We start from the raw sequence: 20,304 nt of genomic DNA, 5'->3' as shown, positions 1-20,304 counted from the left end.
GTGGCTCAGTGGTAAAGAATCTACCTACCAGTGCAGGAAACCCCAGTTTGATCCCTGAGTCAGGAAGATCCCCTGAAGAAGGAAATGCCAACCCACTCGAGCATTCTTGCCTGGGAAATCCCATGGACAGAGGAGCCTAGTGGGCTATAGTCCATGGGGTTGCAAAAGAGTCGGGCGTGACTCAAAAACAGCAGCACATAAAAAATAGTAACCAACAAAGACTTACTGTGTAGCACAGGGAGCTTTACTCAGTATCTTGTAATAACCTATAATGGAAGAAAATGTAAAAAGGAATCTATGTTTATGTACATATATATTTATATACATATATAATTAAATCATGCTGCTGTATATCTGAAACTAACATAACATTTGAAAATCAATTATATTTCAAAAAGATTTAAAAATGAAGTCTGCAGTAAATTGTGGCTGAGTGACTGCTTGGAAGGCACCATCAATATTTTATGGAAAACACAATCTATAAGTTGAGGCATTCCACGTGAAACTTTGTTTTTAAGCGGTGTGAAGAAATGAGAATGCTAGTCTGTGAAGTTTTAAGAACAGTTGCTCTTTATTTTGTATTCTTGTCTTTTAGCTTAGATTCCGTGGTCCAGATACTTCCATTCCCTGTTCTTTGTGAAGCTCCTCTTCCTTCTTTTATGCAGAGATAAACCGGCTGTGTTTGGCTCGGTTGTTTTTTCTTTTGGCCCCATGTAGTAATCCTAGGGTCCAGTTCTGCAGAGCTCTAAAAATGCTGTCAATCATTCTTCCTTATTTCTTTATTCATGCCTTAAGCTTTTGTTGCCTAAAATAAAATGAAAAGTTTTTAAAGTTTCACGTGACCTTCTTCATCCTTCCCTAGCCTTTCTGTAAAGCTTCCCGGCCACAGTGTAGATATGAGCTAAAAGTTCCAAGGCTTGTACAGAAGACAGTGTCATTAAAAGCTGGCACTTCGAGGGGAATTTTGAAGTGATTGATTACAGGGTAGTAAATATGAAACACACCACAAACATGGACGCTGGGAAAACTGATAGAGGGTCAGCTCTTGGCACCGGAACAACCCAAAACATGTAGGTACTTGACTGAAAATAAGAGAGGAAATCTATCAATAGATGGAGCTCTGCCAAGACCTGTCAGTTGGCCCTCATAGATGGACACAGCGACAAGGAGATACAGTCCTGTCACTCAGAGATAGCTACAGGGATGCAGGCTCCGTCCCTGCGTCAGGGACGCAGTTCTCCTTAGGCAAAGGTGACGTCCTCTTTCCCCTGGTCAACGAAGGAACTATGGGCCACATGGAGGTGCCAGAGGAAGATGCGGCCTTCACCTTGGTATCGCTGATGTCCCAGGGCACGCACAAACCTCCCCACCACACCAGGAGACCCCTGGGGCTCCAGAGGGCTCTCTCTGCATCAGGAAGGTGGGAGAGAAAGTGCACCGTGTAGAGCTGGGTGTCTGCATTTCCATGACTCCTGGCTCAGTGAGACAATGTCTGATATAAAACTAAAGCAAATTAGGAGAGGAATTTTCTTGATCAATTTAGTAATATGTGAGTTCATTTGGTATATTGCAGTATAACCTGTTCCCCTGTCAAAATTCTGTTTATTAAATTTTTTTTTTTCCAGCTCTCACATCCATACGTGATACTGAAAAAGCCATAGCTTTGACTAGATACACTTTGTTGGCAAAGTAATGTCTCTGCTTTTTATTTTATTTTATTTTTTTTAATTTTATTTTATTTTTAAACTTTACATAATTGTATTAGTTAAAGTGTAGTTGATTTACAATAATGTGTTAGTTTCTGGTATATAGTAGAGTGGTTCCGTTTTATATATATATATATATTTCAGATTCTTTTCCATTGTAGGTTATTCCAGGATATTGAATATAGTTCCCTGTGCTGTACAGCAGATCCTTGTTGTTTATATAATTTTACATATAGTAGTTTGTATCTGTTAATCCCATTCCCCTAATTTGTCCCCCTCCTCCACGCTTCCCCCCTTGGTAACCATGTTTGTTCTCTGTGTCTGTAAGTCTTTCTCTGTTTTGTAAGTATCGCTGTTTTGTATCATTTTTTTTTATTCCACATCTAAATGATATCATATGATATTTGTCTTTCTCTGTCTGACTTAGCTTCACTTAGTATGATACTCTTTAGGTCCACCCATGTTGCTGCAAATGGCATTATTTCATTCTTTTTTATGTCTGAGTAATACCCCATAATCTGCATGTGCCACATCTTCTCATCCATTCATCTGTTGGTGGACACTTAGGTTGCTTCCATATCTTGACTCTTGTAAATAGTGCTGCTGTGGCCATTGGGCTGCAGAGTTGCCTTATTTTCTGGATACATGCCCAGGGGTGGGATTGTGGGATCCTGTGGTAACTCTGTGTAGTTTTTTTTTTTTTTTTTTAAAGGATGCTCCATACTGTTCTCCATAGCAACTGCGCCAGGTGAATTAGCTTTCTAAAGCACACAGACCACAGAGTGAAGTGAGGGAAGAGGCCTTTTGGGCTTTGGTGCCCTGGTTTTCAGCCTGATCAGGAACCTGTGCCTTCGTTTTCTTGTCTGGGAAATGGTGCCAGTGCCTTCTAATGGCAGGGCCATTCCTCACATCAGAGAGCCTGTGCCCGGGGTCTCACAGCTGGTGCGCTCTCGGTGAAGATCAGTTGTTGCCACCTGCATGATGAGAACTGTCCTTCAACCCTCATCTGGTTAAAGAAGGAGAAAAGCAGATTCACTTAAGTATAAAGTGCTGCTGGCCCTTGGTCATTTCTAGAGATAGTGCTGAAAAGGTTGCCATCCCACCCTGCCATTTATGAATATGACGATCTGGGAGTGCAAAATTAATAGCAATTAATACTTTTAACAATAGTGGTAGATGCTATTCCGTTCTGACCACAGTGGCCGGTTCTGACAGTCACAATACTTTGGACGTGTCCTAATGGAGTGCTTTTTTCTCCTTACAGAAGCATCTGGCATGTCGAAGCTCCACTGTCTTCCATGGGACTGCCTTTGTGAACAGCTTCCATTTAAAAGAGTTTGGTGAATAAGTGGTTTCAGTCAAGTCCCCAGTGAACACATTTGTCTTCTTGTCTCCTGGAGCTCTTAAGGTTTGTGTTAAGTTTTCCATTTGTCTCATGAAGTTATTCTTAATTTTCAATGATATTTTTTAAATGGGTAATAGTCTTACTCTATTGCAATAAGAACTCTGGAAGTAGATTATGTACAGATTGTAATCCTTTGATTTCACTGGGAGACAGAAATGAGAAGAAATTTGATATGCTGTTTCTCATATTTATTATTATGTACTCTCTGGGATGTTACAGGGATATTAGAAATAACATATCCCCCACGTTGGCTTAAACAAGTTTTATTTCTGTGCTCATAAATTCTAACTGAATAGATTCAATGAATTTATATTGAGTGTCTACATATATCAGATTTTGTTAAGTACTTTCAATTAGCGAAGACTTTGCAGATAAATTATGCTTTGAAACATTGAAAATCAAAACTGCATTTGTCAATATCAACTAGTGTTATCATTTTGACATTTTTCAACTTATACAATCTCAGTAGCCAGAATGTTTTCATTTAGCCGTAACAAGGGGTACTCACTGTATGATTTATTATGGTAGACCACAGTTGTTGTTTAATGCGTATGTGTTAACAGCTTAAAAGATTACTAACTATATTGTTGCTTACTTAAGGACAAAGCTTGCTAGCACAACAGGCATTTTATTTCGGAAATACGTGTTCTGCTGTTGAGATGGTACCAAGTAAATCACTTTTATTTTGAAAGTACTTTCTGATAAAAGACCCACCTAAAGGCTGAAGTTAATCCCCGCCTCTTTCATAGATGAAAAAACGATCAAGCTCACAAATAAAGCTTTGTACACCAAGTGCACAAAAACTAAACGGAGAGCATGGAAGAAGGAACGTAGTTCTTCTGGAATGACATGTCTTTTTCCACAGGCGTTTATTTCATTTGGTTGGACTTTCATTCTGTCCACGGTGACAAATGTTTTCTCCCCTAAATAGCTCTCTTCTCTGTTTTTTTGTTTTTTTTTTTTTAATTTCTTTTATTGCTACTGAGAAATCAAAGTGGATTTCACTGCCCTGCCGGGCTAGACTCGTTTTCCCACTGTAGCCTTCATTGCTGGGCCTCATGATGGACTTTCTTTGAAGGATGAGCCATGTGTATGGGGGAGTGGGAAGATGGGAAGTTGTGTTTCCACTTAACTCTCCAGTCTGGTAGGACGCTGTGGTATGCAGAGACGTAACAAAGAGTATCTGTATTAAAAAGAGGCACTGGGAAGAACTTGACAAGTGACCCAAATGTTCTTCCCTACTCGGCAAGCAGGATCCCACTTGAACCGTCTGAAACCAACAAGAATCTGTCTATCTTCAGACCTTCATACTACGTATCCACTTTCCTTTTGAATCCTAATACAGATTCTCCTTTCTTAGAGCCTCCTTGTCTAAAAGCCTAAGGGATTCTTGACCTCCTTGCGTAGCAGTTTATTTCTGCTGCCACGGAGACAGGGAATGTGTTGGTCAGAGTCCACCTACATCATTACAGACTCAAGTCTCAAGTCATCCTTTTCCTCTTCAGGAGAGAGAAGCACATTTTTCTGAACCTTTCCTATGAGATCGTACAACCCACAAATTTCTTTACCCTCACAGTTTCGTTCTCAGTCTCTTAAATTCTCTACATTCTGCTTAAGTTTGACAATACAGACATGTTGCTGCTAAGTCACTTTAGTTGTGTCTGACTCTGTGCGACCCCATAGTTACTGGAGCATTAAAAATCATCTATTGGTGTTCCTCTGTGGAGCTACTATTGACATTTTGAAGGGAGTGCTTCTTTTTAAAAAAATTTTTTTTTTCTTGACATGGCACGTATGAATTTTCTTAATTGCCTGACTAGGGATCGAACCTGCCCCGCTTGCATTGGAAGTGCAGAATCTTAAGCACTGGACCACCGGGGAAGTCCCAGGGGATTTTTTCTTTATGCTGTAAGATTGGCCCATGGAGTTTAGAAAGGTTAGTAGCCCTGCCTTCCAGGAACTGCAGACCAGCAGCACCCCTGCCCCCAGTCCCTGGTTGGTGCAATATAACCAGATTCAAACCTCCTCACATCCCTATTGAGGAGGACCGGGACTGCCCAGACCACAGAGTCTTCAGCAAGAACTGAACATGCTGAAACGGGCAGAGCTGAGCAAATGGTGAGGCTGGCCCGGACCCCATTTTAACTCTGGGTACCATCCTCTTCCCATCCTATCGTTCTTCTGAAAATTCTGGGCTTGCATTGATTTTTCAGCTGTCTAGAAACACACCAACATGTGTACATGGATGCTCTTTTGAGAACCAGAATTTCTGATTTGGGGTCTAGAGGAGGTCACTGTTGTTTGCTACAGGAACATGGATCTGGGGATGATAATCTCAGAACTCAGTGCAGGAAAATAGGAGAGAGTGGAGAGCTCTGGGGACTTACAGAAAGGAGAGGGCCCAGACCACAGCGGAAGTGGTGGGGCGGGTGTGTCGCTGTTGTGACACCCGCTGAGTCACGGGGAGAGGGAAGGGGCAGAGCGGCTGAAATCCGAGGGGAGACTGGAAAAGGTAAGGAGCAAAGGAGTAGTTTTTCACTTGCATCTGTGGCATGCATCCCAGTTTCAGCTGTGTGCCCCGTGGGCTGACTTCAGGGATCAGTGTATAAGGATTTTAACTGGTCCTTTACTGCAGCCAAAACTCTCTCTCCCATCAGACCCGATACTCCTTCCTCACCCACCTTCCATCCACATTTCTGTCTTGTCCCTCACTTACCTTCTGGCATCCCCTCCACCCCCTTTCATTCTTCATGCATGCAGAGAATGGGGTCATGACTTAATGCCTTTTATTTCTCTGGATTCTTCCAAAACCTCAAAGAGGCTCTCCATGAAAAAGAAAGGGCATAGAAACAATGGGTTTCAGGAAATGTTTCCCATAAAAGCTTTGTTAAGGCTCTGATCTCTTGAGACATTTACCGTTAACACAGGCATAACCTTTCCATAGGAAAACAAATTCTCATTTGCTACTATTTTTTTTTAACACAGGGAATCATTGAATTCCCTAGTACAGAGTTTTGTTGTTGCTGAGTCGCTGCGTTGTGTCTCTCTTTTGCGACCCCATGGATTGTCACCCACTGGGCTCCTCTGTCCATGGGATCTCCCAGGCAAGAGTACAGGAATGGATTGCCTTTCCTTCTCCGGCGGATCTTCCCGACACAGGGATTGAACCCGTGTCCCCTACATTGGCAGGTGGATTCTTTACCACTGAGTCACCAGGGGAGCTTGTCGTATAGTTCAATTAATAAGAAGATGAGGGTAATTCGTGACTTAAGAATACAGTTAGGGGTATCTTGGTTGTTATGTGGGTTACGCGTACCGTCTGCCTTGGTTTGCACAAAATACACACAGCAAATGCAGAGTTGCACATGGGAACTAGACTAAAGGACTCTCTTTCTTTGCTTTCTGCTAAAATGAAGACTCCTACATAAGATTTATCAATCATCTATAAAAAAAGACTACTATTATAGAGACAGAAATAACACCAAAGGCTTCCCTTAGCTTGTGTTGTTGAATTATTTAAAGCTTTATAGCCGAGTTTCTGGTCCTGATTTTTTTAAACATGGCGATTTTCCTGTCCTCCCTTCTTGGGTGTTCAGGACACCGAGTTCTATTTGGCTTCTCGGAGTTTCTCATTTCCTGAAGTATACCACTAGCTCTATAAACATGGAAGAATAAATATTAGCTTTATGAGACCATGTTCCTCTACTAGTTGAAAAATAGCATATAATAAAAAATACAAGGATGTAATATTGAAAATTATAGGTCAATATGCTCTCTTATGGTGGGTATATATCTGATGCTCTTGCATGGAGACTGTGTTTTCAGAAAAATGGTGTGCTGTGTAATACCACTTGTGTCTGTGATATATTTTCATCCCTCATGTTTAACAATATATCTCAAGTGAGTCTCGCCTCACTAGTGAAATGTTTCCAACTTATTTACCACTATGATTTAAAAACCAAGGAAATGCTCTGAGTCTTGCTATTAATTCTAAAAATTACATATGATCCAAAGTTAAAATATTTGTGGCTTCCTTTCTTGCTGGAGACCCCCAGCATGCAACCAGCTCCTTGGAATTACATTAGAAAATGTCTAATGGCAATTTTCAGTCTAAAAGAAGTTTTGTGAGGGATTTAAAATGAAAAGTCAGTTGTGGTCTTGCATAGCTAGTCCATACTTTATGCATGCTGTCGCTCAGTCGTGTCCGACTCTTTGAGACCCCATGAACTGTAACTCACCAGGTTCCTCTGTCCATGGAAATTTCTAGGCAAGAATACTGGAGCGGGTTGCCATTTCTTCCTCCAGGGGAATCTTCCCAACCCAGGATTCGAACCCACATCTTTTGTGTCTCCTGCATTGACAGGCAGATTCTTTACCACTGATAATTGTTACTGTGAAATCCAGACTCTAATTATGCATGTTTAACAGCAATGAAAATGTACAATCCATTGATCATGCCCCTAAAGCTTCATATTCATACCCAGTAAGGAAGAAAAAGAGTAACCTTCATGGATAATGTGTGAGTTGAAACACTCTTGAAGCTACAGGATTCAATATAATTACTATGTTCAGATAATTCACTTCCTTCTAGAAATGACTATCCATTTGCCAAAAGTGCCAGTGATTTATATCAAGGACAGTTTCTTCTCTTATATTAATATTCCATTGTTCCTCTTGATAAAGATGGAAAATAATCAGCCTTGTATAATCCAGGCTCAACAATAAGAAAATTGAACCTATTGGAATAGTTCCTTCTAATTGCCTGAATTTCTACAGGATGCTTCTTTTAAACCACAAAATTTGAAAATACATTAAATTTTATTATGAAGTAATTTAAGCCTACGGAAAATAATAAAGTCTATTTACTGCCATGTTCTATTTTATTATTTTTATTTTTAGTGGATTTGTTTTTGTTTTCTTTCCAATTTTATACACAATACATGTTGATGACATAAAACTAGCAATACATAAAACATAAGGTAAAAATTAAAAACCGCCAAAGATACCTACCCCCAGAGATACCCATCATTATTAGCATTTTTATGTGTTTCTTCCCAGTGTTCAGAGTTTTTTAAAATTGAGGTATAACTGGCCTATATCATTATACAAATTCCAGGTGGACAAGATAGTGATTCCGTATTTCTGTACATTACAGTATGATCACCATGATACGTCTAATTACCATCTGTCAACAGACAAAGATATTAGAATATAACTAATTATATTTCCCACGCTGGACATTTCCTCCCCGAGGCTCACTTTTTCTTTTCTTTTTTGTAATTGGAAGGTTGTACCTCTTAATCTTCCTCAACTATTTCACTCTTCCCTCAACCCCCTCCCCTCTGGTAACTACCTGTTTTGTTCTCTATATCTGTTGAGTCTGCTCTTTTATATCTGTTCATTTGTTTTGGTTTTTAGATTCCATATATGAATGAAATCATACAGCGTTTGTCTTTCTTTGTCTGACTGAGTTCACTGACGATAATACCCCCCAGGTCCACCCATGTTGTCATCAATGGCAAGATTTCATTCTCTTTTATGACTCATATTCCAATTGAATATATGCACCACTTCCTTAATCCATTTATCTATTAATAGACATTTAACTTGTTTCCATATCTTGCCTATTATGAATAGCACTGCATTGAATATAGGGGGACATATATTTTGCAAATCACCGTTTTTGTCAGAGCAATAGCCAGAGGTGGAATTGCTGGATCATATGGTAGTTCTGTTTTACGAGAAACCTCCATATTACTTTCCAGAGTGACTGTACCAATTTACATTCTCACCAACAGTTTTCTAGGGCTTCTTTTTCTCCACATCCTCACCAGCACTTTTCTTTTTGGTAACAACCATTCTAACAGGTGTGAGGTGGTAGCTCATTGTGATTTTACTTTGCATTTCCCTGATGACTGGTAATGTTGAGCATTTTTCATGTGTCTTTAAAAAAAAAAAATGTTCAGGTTCTCTGTCCAGTTTTCGGTCAGTAGTTCATTTTTTGATGTTGAGTTATATGAGTTTTATATATTTGGGATATTAACCCCATATCAGAGATTCATTTGCAAATATCTTCTCCCATTTACGAGGCAGGCTCTTCATCTTGTTAATAGTTTCCTTCATCATGCAAAAGTCTTTTAGCTTGATGCAGTCCCAGTTTTAAAATTTTACTTTTGTCTCCCTTTCCTAAGGAGACACATCCAGAAAGTTATTGCCAAGGCCAATGTCAAAGAGTATACAGCCTATGATTTCTCCGAGGAGTTTTGTGGTGTCAGGTTATTTAAGTTTCAGTCCTTTTTGTTTTTTTATGTGGTGTGAAAAGGTAGCCCAGTTTGGTTCTTTGCATGCTGTCTAGTTTTCCCAACACCGTTTATTGAAGAGGCTGTCTTATCCCTGTTTGTATTGTTGCCCCGTTTGTCATTGACTGATTGCCCATGGAGGCTTAGGTTTACCCCTGGGCTCCGTATTCTGTTCCTTGTATCTAGGTTTATGCTTTTGTGCCAGCACCACACTGTTTTGATGACTGTAGCTTTGTATAATCGCTTGAAACCAGGGAACCTGATACTGCCAGCTTTATCGTATGTTTGCTTTTACCAATGAGATTTGTCCTTTTATAGCTTTCGTATTTCTAGGTGTATCATTTTGCTTAAAGAAGTTCTTTCAACATTTTTTAGAAAGCCTGTTTCTGGGGCTCTCCAGGTGGCACAGTCGTAAAGAATCCTCCTGCCAGTGCAGGAGATGCTAGAGACACTGGTTCTATCTCTGGGTTGGGGAGATCCCCTGAAATAGGAAGTGGCAACTCACTCCAGCATTCTTGCCTGGAAAATTCCACAGGCGGTGGAGCCTAGTCCGTGGGGTCACAAAGAGTCGGACACAACTCAGCACACACACGCACGTAAAGCCGGGTTAGTGGTCCTGGACTCCTTTAGCTTTGGCTTGTCTCTGAAACTCTTCATCCCTCCTCCAAACCTGAATTATGGCCTTGCTGAGGAAAGTATTTTTAATTGTGTGTGTGTTTTTTTTCTTTCATCCCTCTGAAAATATAGTGTCATTCTTTTGACCTGCAGAATTTCTGCTGAAATGTCAGCTGATAGCCTTTTGTGAGTTCCCTTGTATGTAAATAATTGCTTTTCTCTTGTTGCTGTTAATATTTTCTCTTTATCTGTTGCCATTTTAATTTTAATATATCTTGGTGTCGACATCTTTGGGTTCACCTTGTTTGATACTCTCTGAGCTTCCCAGATTTGGATGTCCATTGCCTTTCCTAGTTAGGGAAATTTTTAGATGTTATGTCTTCAAATTGGTTCTCTACCCCTTTCTTTCTTTTTGGGGGAGACCCTTAGAATGTTAGTACACTTGACGTTGTCCCATAGATCTCTTGATGTAGCCTCAGTTTTAAAATCTTTTTCTTTTTTTGTTCAACTTGAGTGATTATCACTACTCTGTCTTCCAGCTTGCCGATCCTTTCCTCTGTATCATGAAATCTACTGTACTTTCCTTCTTTTTTATTTCAGTCATTGTATTCTTCAGCTCTGCTTATTTCTTCTTTTTATTTTGTAAGTCTCTCTTAAACATTTTACCGTGTTCACCCATTCTTCACCCAAATTCATTGAGCTTCTTTATGATCATTGCCTTGAAGTCTTTACTGGGTAGACTACTTGTCTCTACTTTGCTTAGCCCTTCTAAGATTTTACCTTGTTCCTTCATTTTGAACCTGTTCCCCTCTTGCCTTATTTTGCCTGTTCTCTGTTTTTGTTTATGTAAATTAGGTAGGTCAGTTGCATGTCCTAATCTTGGAAATTCGACCTTTTTATGTAGGAGACATCTATGGGGCCCAGATGCACACTCCCTTCTGTTCACCTGAGCTAAATGATTTAGGAGTTCCTCCCCATTGTGGGCTGCTTGGGCCCTTCTGTTGGGGGCGGGGGGCTGATTACTGTGGGTATACTGATGTGACAGGTCCCCAGCCTGTTGGGTTTAAGATTCTGCCAAGTGCAGAGGCTGCTGGCCACTGGTGGGTGGAGCTGTGTCCTGGTATAGCTGCCTGCGTAACCCAGGAAGTCCAGGGCCTGGTGCTAGCCTGATGGTGGTTGAGGATATGTCCCAGCAAGGCTGGCTGCTTAGTGTAGGGCATCCCGACTCTGATGCTGCAAAGTTGACTAGGGAGGCCAGGTCCAGGCGCCAGTAAACTAGAGGGAGGGCTCAAGCGTGGTGTCTGTCAGCACTGGCGTTCTCGTAGTAGAATAAGCTCCTAAGAATGGCCGCCTCCAGTGTCTCTGTCAGCAGGGTAAGTGCCAGTAGCCTCTTGCCTCTCTGGAAGGCTCTCCAAGACCAGCAGATGTGTCTGAATCAGGCTCCTTTCCAATTGCTTTTGATTCGGAATGTGCCCTTTAAGAGAAGAGTCTCTGTTTCCTGTAGCCTCTGGTTCTCCTGAATGCAAGCTCTGCTATCCTTCAAAGCCAGAAACTCTGGCTCATGTTCCTGATGCAGGACCTCCCCCACCCCCCCCCAGCCCCAGGCTTTTGAGCCCAAGATTAGGCTCAGACTCCTTACTCCTTGAGGGAAGTCTCTGCAGCTGGGATTATTCTCCTGTCTGTGGGCTACCTACCTTTGGATGCGGGTCTTGACTATATGGCATCTCTGCCTCTCCTACGGATCTTGTTGTGGTTCCTTATTTATATCTTCCATTGGAGAGGATCCTTTTTAAAAAATTGGAGTATAGTTACTTTACGGTGTTAGTTTCTGTTGTACGATGAAGTGAATCAGCTGTACGTATACATGTATCTTCTCCCTCTTGGACCCCCCTCCCACCCCCCCCACCCAGTCCCCCCTGTCTAGGTCATCGCAGATTCCCACTCACCATCTGTTTCACGCGTGGTGCTATATATATGTGATTCCTAATAGTACTGTTCATCCCCTCCTCCCCCCACCCCCATGTCCACACGTCCATTCCCTACATCCGCATCTCTCTTCCTGCCCTGCAAATAGGTTCACCTGTTCCATTTTTCCAGTTTCTATATGTTTTTCTATTGTGTATTAATACAGTCTTTGTTTTTCTCTTTGACTTTACTCTGTGCAACAGACTCTAGGTCCATCCACATCACTACAAATGACCCAATTGGGTTCCTTTTTATGGCCGAGTATTGTTCCAATGCAGATATGTACCACATCCTCTTTGTCCATTCCCCTGCTGGTGGACATCTAGGTTGCTTCCATGTCCTGGGTATTATAAATAGTGCTGCAGTGAACAGTGGTGTGCATGTGTCTTTTGAAAGTGTGGTTTTTTTCAGGGTATATGCCCCGTAGTGGAATTGCTGGGTCATGTGGTAGTTCTGTTTTTATTTTTTTAAGGAACCTTCAAAATGTTCTCCATAGTGCCTGCATCAATCTAAGTAGCCATCATGGTCGACAAAAGAGTCCAAAATGCAGTACTTGGATACAATCTCAAAAACGACAGAATGATCTCTGTTCGTTTCCAAGGCAAACCATTCAATATTACAGTAATCCAAGTCTATGCCCCAACCAGCAACGCTGAAGAAGCTGAAGTTGAACGGTTCTATGAAGACCTACAAGACCTTTTAGAACTAACACCCAAAAAAGATGTCCTTTTCATTATAGGGGACTGGAATGCAAAAGTAGGAAGTCAAGAAAAACTTGGAGTAACAGGCAAATTTGGCCTTGGAATACAGAATGAAGCAGGGCAAAGACTAATAGAGTTTTGCCAAGAAAATGCACTGGTCATAGCAAACACCCTCTTCCAACAACACAAGAGAAGACTCTACACATGGACATCACCAGATGGTCAACACTGAAATCAGACTGATTATATTCTTTGCAGCCAAAGATGGAGAAGCTCTATACAGTCAGCAAAAACAAGACCAGGAGCTGACTGTGGCTCAGACCATGAACTCCTTATTGCCAACTTCAGACTTAAATTGAAGAAAGTAGGAAAAACCACTAGACCATTCAGGTATGACCTAAATCAAATCCCTTATGATTATACAGTGGAAGTGAGAAATAGACGTAAGGGACTAGATCTCATAGATAGAGTGCCTGATGAACTATGGAATGAGGTTCGTGACATTGTACAGGAGACAGGAATCAATACCATCCCCATGGAAAAGAAATGCAAACAAGCAAAATGGCTGTCTGGGGAGGCCTTACAAATAGCGGTGAAAAGAAGAGAAGCCAAAAGCAAAGGAGAAAAGGAAAGATATAAGCATCTGAATGCAGAGTTCCAAAGCATAGCAAGAAGAGATAAGAAAGCCTTCCTCAGCGATCAATGCAAAGAAATAGAGGAAAACAACAGAATGGGAAAGACTAGAGATCTCTTTAAGAAAATTAGAGATACCAAGGGAACATTTCATGCAAAGATGGGCTCGATAAAGGACAGAAATGGTATGGACCTAACAGAAGGAGAAGATATTAAGAAGAGATGGCAAGAATACACAGAAGAACTGTACAAAAAAGATCTTCACGGCCCAGATAATCACAATGGTGTGATCACTGACCTAGAGCCAGACATCCTGGAATGTGAAGTCAAGTGGGCCTTAGAAAGCATCACTAGAAACAAAGCTAGTGGAGGTGATGGAATTCCAGTTGAGCTATTTCAAATCCTGAAAGATGGTGCTGTGAAAGTGCTGCACTCAATATGCCAGCAAATTTGGAAAACTCAGCAGTGGCCACAGGACTGGAAAAGGTCAGTTTTCATTCCAAACCCACAGAAAGGCAGTGCCAAAGAATGCTCAAACTACTGCACAATTGCACTCATCTCACACGCTAGTAAAGTAATGCTCAAAATTCTCCAAGCCAGGCTTCAGCAATACGTGAACCGTGAACTTCCTGATGTTCAAACTGGTTTTAGAAAAGGCAGAGGAACCAGAGATCAAATTGCCAACATCCGCTGGGTCATGGAAAAAGCAAGAGAGTTCCAGAAAAACATCTATTTCTGCTTTATTGACTATGCCAAAGCCTTTGACTGTGTGGATCACAAGAAACTGGAAAATTCTGAAAGAGATGGGAATACCAGACCACCAGACCTGCCTCTTGAGAAATCTGTATGCAGGTCAGGAAGCAACAGTTTGAACTGCACATGGAACAACAGACTGGTTCCAAATAGGAAGAGGAGTACGTCAAGGCTGTATATTGTCACCCTGCTTATTTAACTTCTATGCAGAGTACATCATGAGAAACGCTGGGCTGGAAGAAGCACAAGCTGGAATCAAGATTGCCGGGAGAAATATCAATAACCTCAGATATGCAGATGACACCACCTTTATGGCAGAAAGTGAAGAGGAACTCAAAAGCCTCTTGATGAAAGTGAAAGTGGAGAGTGAAAAAGTTGGCTTAAAGCTCAACATTCAGAAAATGAAGATCATGGTATCCGATCCCATCACTTCATGGGAAATAGATGGGGAAACAGTAGAAACAGTGTCAGACTTTATTTTTCTGGGCTCCCAAATCACTGCAGATGGTGACTGCAGCCATGAAATTAAAAGATGCTTACTCCTTGCAAGGAAAGTTATGACCAACCTAGATAGCATATTCAAAAGCAGAGACATTACTTTGCCAACAAAGATTCGTCTACTCAAGGCTATGGTTTTTCCTGTGGTCATGTATAGATGTGCGAGTTGGACTGTGAAGAAAGCTGAGCGCTGAAGAATTGATGCTTTTTTATTTTATTTTTAAACTTTACATTATTGTATTAGTTTTGCCAAATATTGAAATGAATCTGCCACAGGTATACCTGTGTTCCCCATCCTGAACCCTCCTCCCTCCTCCCTCCCCATACCCTCCCTCTGGGTCGTCCCAGTGCACCAGCCCCAAGCATCCAGTATCGTGCATCGAACCTGGACTGGCGACTCGTTTCATACATGATATTATACATGTTTCAATGCCATTCTCCCAAATCTCCCCACCCTCTCCCTCTCCCACAGAGTCCATAAGACTGATCTATACATCAGTGTCTCTTTTGCTGTCTCGTACACAGGGTTACTGTTACCATCTTTCTAAATTCCATATATATGCGTTAGTATACTGTATTGGTGTTTTTCTTTCTGGCTTACTTCACTCTGTATAATAGGCTCCAGTTTCATCCACCTCATTAGAACTGATTCAAATGTATTCTTTTAATGGCGGAGTAATACTCCATTGTGTATATGTACCAAAATTGATGCTTTTGAACTGTGGTGTTGGAGAAGACTCTTGAGAGTCCCTTGGATTGCAAGGAGATCCAACCAGTCCATTCTGAAGGAGATCAGCCCTGGGATTTCTTTGGAAGGAATGATGCTAAAGCTGAATCTCCAGTACTTTGGCCACCTCATGCGAAGAGTTGACTCATTGGAAAAGACCCTGATGCTGGGAGGGATTGGGGGCAGGAGAGAATGGGATGACAGAGGATGAGATGGCTGGATGGCATCACCGACTCGATGGACGTGAGTCTGAGTGAATTCCGGGGGTTGGTGATGGACAGGGAGGCCTGGCGTGCTGCGATTCATGGGGTCGCAAAGAGTCAGACACGACTGAGTGACTGAACTGACTGACTAATAGTACAAGAGATTTCCCTTTTCTCCACCTCTTCTCCAGCATTTATTGTTTGTTGATTGTTTGATGATGGCCATTCTGACCTATGTAATGTAATAACTCTTTGTAGAGCAAGTCTTTTGATCTGCATTTCTCTTAATTAGCAATGGCACCCCACTCCAGTACTCTTGCCTGGAAAATCCCATGGCTGGAGGAGCCTGGTAGGCTGCAGTCCGTGGGGTAGCTAAAAGTCAGACATGACTGATCGACTTCACTTTCACTTTCATGCATTGGAGAAGGAAATGGCAACCCACTCCAGTGTTCTTGCCTGGAGAATCCAAGGGATGGGGAGCCTGGTAGGGTGGGCTGCCATCCTTGGGGTTGCACAGGGTCGAACACGACTGAAGTGACTTAACTGCGGTAGCAGCAGCAGCATCTTTTCATGTGCCTCTTGGCCATCTCTGTGTCTCCTGTGGAGAAGTGTCCGTTTAGGTCTTCCATGCTTTTTTTTTTTTTAATTGAGCAGCCAGAACTGTTCGTATTTTTTGGAGGTTAATCCCTTATCAGTGCTTCCTTTGAAAAATAAACTCAAAATGGATTAAAGAAGTAAATGTAACACTGGACACTCTAAAACTCTTAGAGGAAAACATAGGAAGAGCACTGTGACGTAAATCACAACTAGATATTCTTTGATCCACCTGCTGCAGTAGTGAAAATAAAAACAAACGGGGCCTTTTAAACTAAAAGGCCTAATTAAACCGAAAAGCTTTTGCATAGCAAAGGAAACCATAAACAAGATGAAAATATAACCCTCCAAACGGGAGAAAATGTGTGCAACTGAAAAAAATCTTTTCAGCTAGTCTTCAGATCATTCTCATTGCGAGTTGCTCTGTGTTGTAATTTTAGTTCGCTCAGGTCCACCTGCTCAACGTTTTGGCCACCATCTCCACTATCGTAGTTTAAAAATGTTAATTCTGCCAAAGTTCTGGATATCTATTTTTTAAAGTGAAAAAAAGTACCATTCTTTCTAATATTTAAACATCCCATAGATAATATCACTTATAAGATTTTATATTTTATTCCATTTGTGTTATATGTTCTATTTCCTTATCTAGTTATGTCTGTGTGAATGGATATGGAATGTTTCTTTCAAGTTTTCATAGATGAGATCATACTGAATTTATACCTTTCAATTTGTTTCTCCTTAACAGTTTTTTTGGGGGAAGTGGAGGGTAGGCCGTGTGGCTTGTGGAATCCTAGTTCCCTGATCAAGGGTTGATCCCAGACCCTTGGCTATGAGAGCGTGGAGTCCTAATCACAGGACTGCCAGGGAATTCCAGCCATTTGTTTCGTTCTGGATCTCTTAATACATGGACATTTGACTCGTTCATCGTAATTAATTGTTGTATGTACTTCCCTTCTCATAATGGAACATTTACAGGTCATCTTTTTTTTCCGGACAGCCGCCTTCCTGCACCCCTCATTCATCTATCACTCACTAGACGGGGAGACATGTAGCTGTGGGTTCAATGTTTGGTAATGCAGGACCCTCCTTGCCATTGAACAGGCACTTGAGAACTGCTGCTGCTGCTATGTCACGTCAGTCATGTCCGACTCTGTGCGACCCCATAGACGGCAGCCCACCAGGCTCCCCTGTCCCTGGGATTCTCCAGGCAAGAACAGTGGAGCGGGTTGCCATTTCCTCCTCCAATGCATGAAAGTGAAAAGTGAAAGGGAAGTCGCTCAGTCGTGCCCGACTATTAGCGACCCCATGGACTGCAGCCCACCAGGCTCTTCCATCCATGGGATTTTCCAGGCGAGAGTACTGGAGTGGGGTGCCATCGGCTTCTCCGACTTGAGAACTAGTTATTCTTTATACTAGAAAACCTTTTTATTTCCTTTCTGTCAACAAAGTTTTCTGTTTTGTCTTGTTGTTGCTGTTTGCTGTGCCTCTGCCCTTTTCTACTGATTTTTTTCTGTGAGCAGTTTCTAATGTGGCTTTATTATTCCATAGAAATCAGGTATAATTATGTCTGAACCATGAGAAAAGACAAAAGAAATAAAGCAAAGACTTAACAAGAGAGAATTTAAAAAAAGAAAGAAGGGATTATGTCTAATTTTTAGCCTCTGAGATTCAATTGGTGTTTCTCAGAGATACTTTTTAAAGGGCATTTGCACAGTTTCTTATTTTCCATCATCTCAGAGATCAGCTAGTTTGGGAGGCCTTTATCTTCCATTAAACTAATTAAATACTTCCTTAGTTTCATAATCACATTAGGAAAATATGCATTATTTCTTTCAAAGTTAGATATAATGTTTCAAGATCTATCTCAAATTAAGTGTCTTTTAATTTCTGGTGCCTCAAAAAATGGGAGCTATCAAAAATCTTCAAATGAATCTATTTTTGTACTTTTTAATAGATTTTAGAGTTGTTTTGTATTTTGCCTAGTATGTTCTGAATAAATATTTGGTGAATGGTTGAATAAATGAACAAAGTAATAAATATTTATAAAGGTAACAGTAATAAATATTTGTAGACGTTATATGGTCATTTGACTTGGAGATATTTTAATGTTCCTGGTAATAGTCTTCCATCTACTAAAACACACTGAACTTTAGCATTTATATCTCCTGTGACTGGAAACTGAGGTCTAAAAACAAAGACTGGAGTTACCTGAGAATACAAAATGTTGTTATTCCCAAAAGTTATTAAAATCAAAGTCTCTGTTTAGGGTTACCAGATTATTTAGGGCTCTAAAACAAATGTCTACTCTCTCAAAATTTTGACAGCTATGTATCTCAGTGTTTAGATGGGCCTGAAACTCTGTTATTCTAAAAATTAAAGGTTGTTTTAGTCCATTATATTTTTATATATGACTGTGGGATGAGCCAGTTGACATCACTAAAAAAATGAAACTTTGAAAAATTGAAGAGTAAACCAATTATTTTTAGAACTGACAGAGCCTTTCTGGGGCTCAATTCTTGTTCTTTTTACTTATTCCTTTCAAGGTACTGGAAATTATTGGACTGTAAGTGATCTTAGCACTTGCCAAAGTAATTTTCTATATAAAAAGATCAGTAAGTATTGAGAATTTCCTTTGGTTTCCCTTGCACACAATGCTCTAGTCTCTTCTGAAAGTCAAGTTTATAGGGTTTTCCCCTACACTTAATCCTTATTTTTGTTGCATTTGATGGAGTTCTACTACCCTAAGATCTGTGCCAAGTTTAGTCTCCAGCAGACATTTGTCACTGAGTATAAGTCTTCAGAAAATAGGATTTCAGCCAGAAATTCTTGCCCACATTACCTAGAGCTGCTCTGCTGGCCATACTATTTAGGTCTTCCTGTGTATCTGAAATCTGCAAGGAAATGCCTTTAAATCTTAACTCACATATGGTTTTATGTAGAATTTGTTCTGGTAGAACCAATATCCCCATTATGAGATTATTAGTGCTATTTTATAGCAGTAAATGTATGATTTTTTAATCAGTATCCATCATAATGACGGGTCTGCAGATGACTTTGGGTTCTCATTTGGCATACTTGTTAATAAGTGCTGGAATCCCCACACATTGCACACTGTTAATTTCTGGTGGATTTCACTTTAGGAAATGAAGTTGCTGCTCTGGCCATCTGTCTGCCTCCAAGTTGGGGCCTGGGGACTCAGCTCAAGTTACCACCAGGTCTGCAGCCTTCCTTGCCTTCCTCCCCTTTTCTCTGCAGGTCCATCCTCTCAGGAATTGGGGTGGAGCCCCTGGGTTCTGGACACTGTCCAAGGAGACGAAGCTGCAGAGGGAAATGAGGAAATGTGTCCAGTAATAGGCCTACTATCGTCCTTCTGCATTTCCTTTTCTTTTTCTTTTATATCACAGTCCACAGAACTTTAGAAAAATAAAAAGAATTAGGCCATTAATGCTGGTGGAAAGATTGGTCATGACGTTGGATTATAAAATTTTCAAGAAGTATCTGTTCAAGTTTGAAACATAAAGGAGAAGAATGAAAAAAATTAGTAAGTGTGGGTTTTAACTCACATTAGAGGATCATCAAATTCGTACTGAGTAAACTAAAACTTGAATTTGGGGTCCTGAATGTAGAAAGAGCTATGCAAAATTTAAAAATAATCACTGTATTATCCCCTGAAGTGTTGAAGACAAAATTAGGTTAACAGGTCTAGGCAGAAAACAAAGCTAATAAGTGTTAGGAATTTAGAAAAATTGTAAATTTCAAGTGTGCTCTTAATACCTGAAACACAGTCATAAGTAATTAAGAATAAAGAACCTCAAGGATGCTTGTGAAAGAGACAAAATTAATACAGGGAAGCCTTCCTAATTTGGGTGAACTAGATAGAGCACACTTGTTAGAATTATGTGATGTTTCATTTCAAGGCAGTTAGGCACTCTCAATAAATGCAGTCGTATGAGCTTGTGGTTAATAAAAATCCCAGTAACAAAAACAGTAGCAAAAAACCCTGTCTTGCCTTATGAATCCCTAATCTCTCCATAATAATTTTACTCTGAGATGATCTGCATGGGGAGGAACTAACAAAAGTTTGCCTTTGATCATCCTCAACAACAGGTATTGATTTAGAAAACAGTGGATTCACCTGAAGTCAGTGGAGAGATTTATTTGGATGTTGTTGTTGTTGTTGTTCCTTAGTTACTAAGTCATGTCCA

The 20,304-nt window shown here is 40.7% G+C and overlaps 2 protein-coding genes across 2 annotated transcripts in view; both read left to right on the top strand.

Annotated features, from left to right (window-relative positions):
- The window catches only part of LOC129624822 (translation initiation factor IF-2-like), a 353,245-nt gene extending 334,611 nt beyond the window's left edge, over window positions 1-18,634 (top strand). Inside the window, exons 4-5 of the mRNA XM_055543111.1 lie at window positions 2,971-3,114; window positions 17,097-18,634. Of these exons, the coding sequence (XP_055399086.1) occupies window positions 2,971-3,054 (84 nt within the window). The 3' untranslated portion in view covers window positions 3,055-3,114; window positions 17,097-18,634. The remainder of the gene's footprint in view (window positions 1-2,970; window positions 3,115-17,096) is intronic.
- Window positions 4,930-20,304, top strand: part of ENOX1 (ecto-NOX disulfide-thiol exchanger 1) — a 340,778-nt gene continuing 325,403 nt past the window's right edge. The window contains exon 1 of the mRNA XM_055542001.1: window positions 4,930-5,047. The gene's annotated coding sequence lies outside the window, so the exon portion shown is untranslated. The remainder of the gene's footprint in view (window positions 5,048-20,304) is intronic.

This window comes from Bubalus kerabau, chromosome 12 (assembly GCF_029407905.1).
Source record: "Bubalus kerabau isolate K-KA32 ecotype Philippines breed swamp buffalo chromosome 12, PCC_UOA_SB_1v2, whole genome shotgun sequence".
NCBI classification, from domain to species: domain Eukaryota; kingdom Metazoa; phylum Chordata; class Mammalia; order Artiodactyla; family Bovidae; genus Bubalus; species Bubalus kerabau.
The sequence above is the reverse complement of the archived record's forward strand: the minus strand, read 5'-3'. Positions and strand labels throughout refer to the sequence as shown.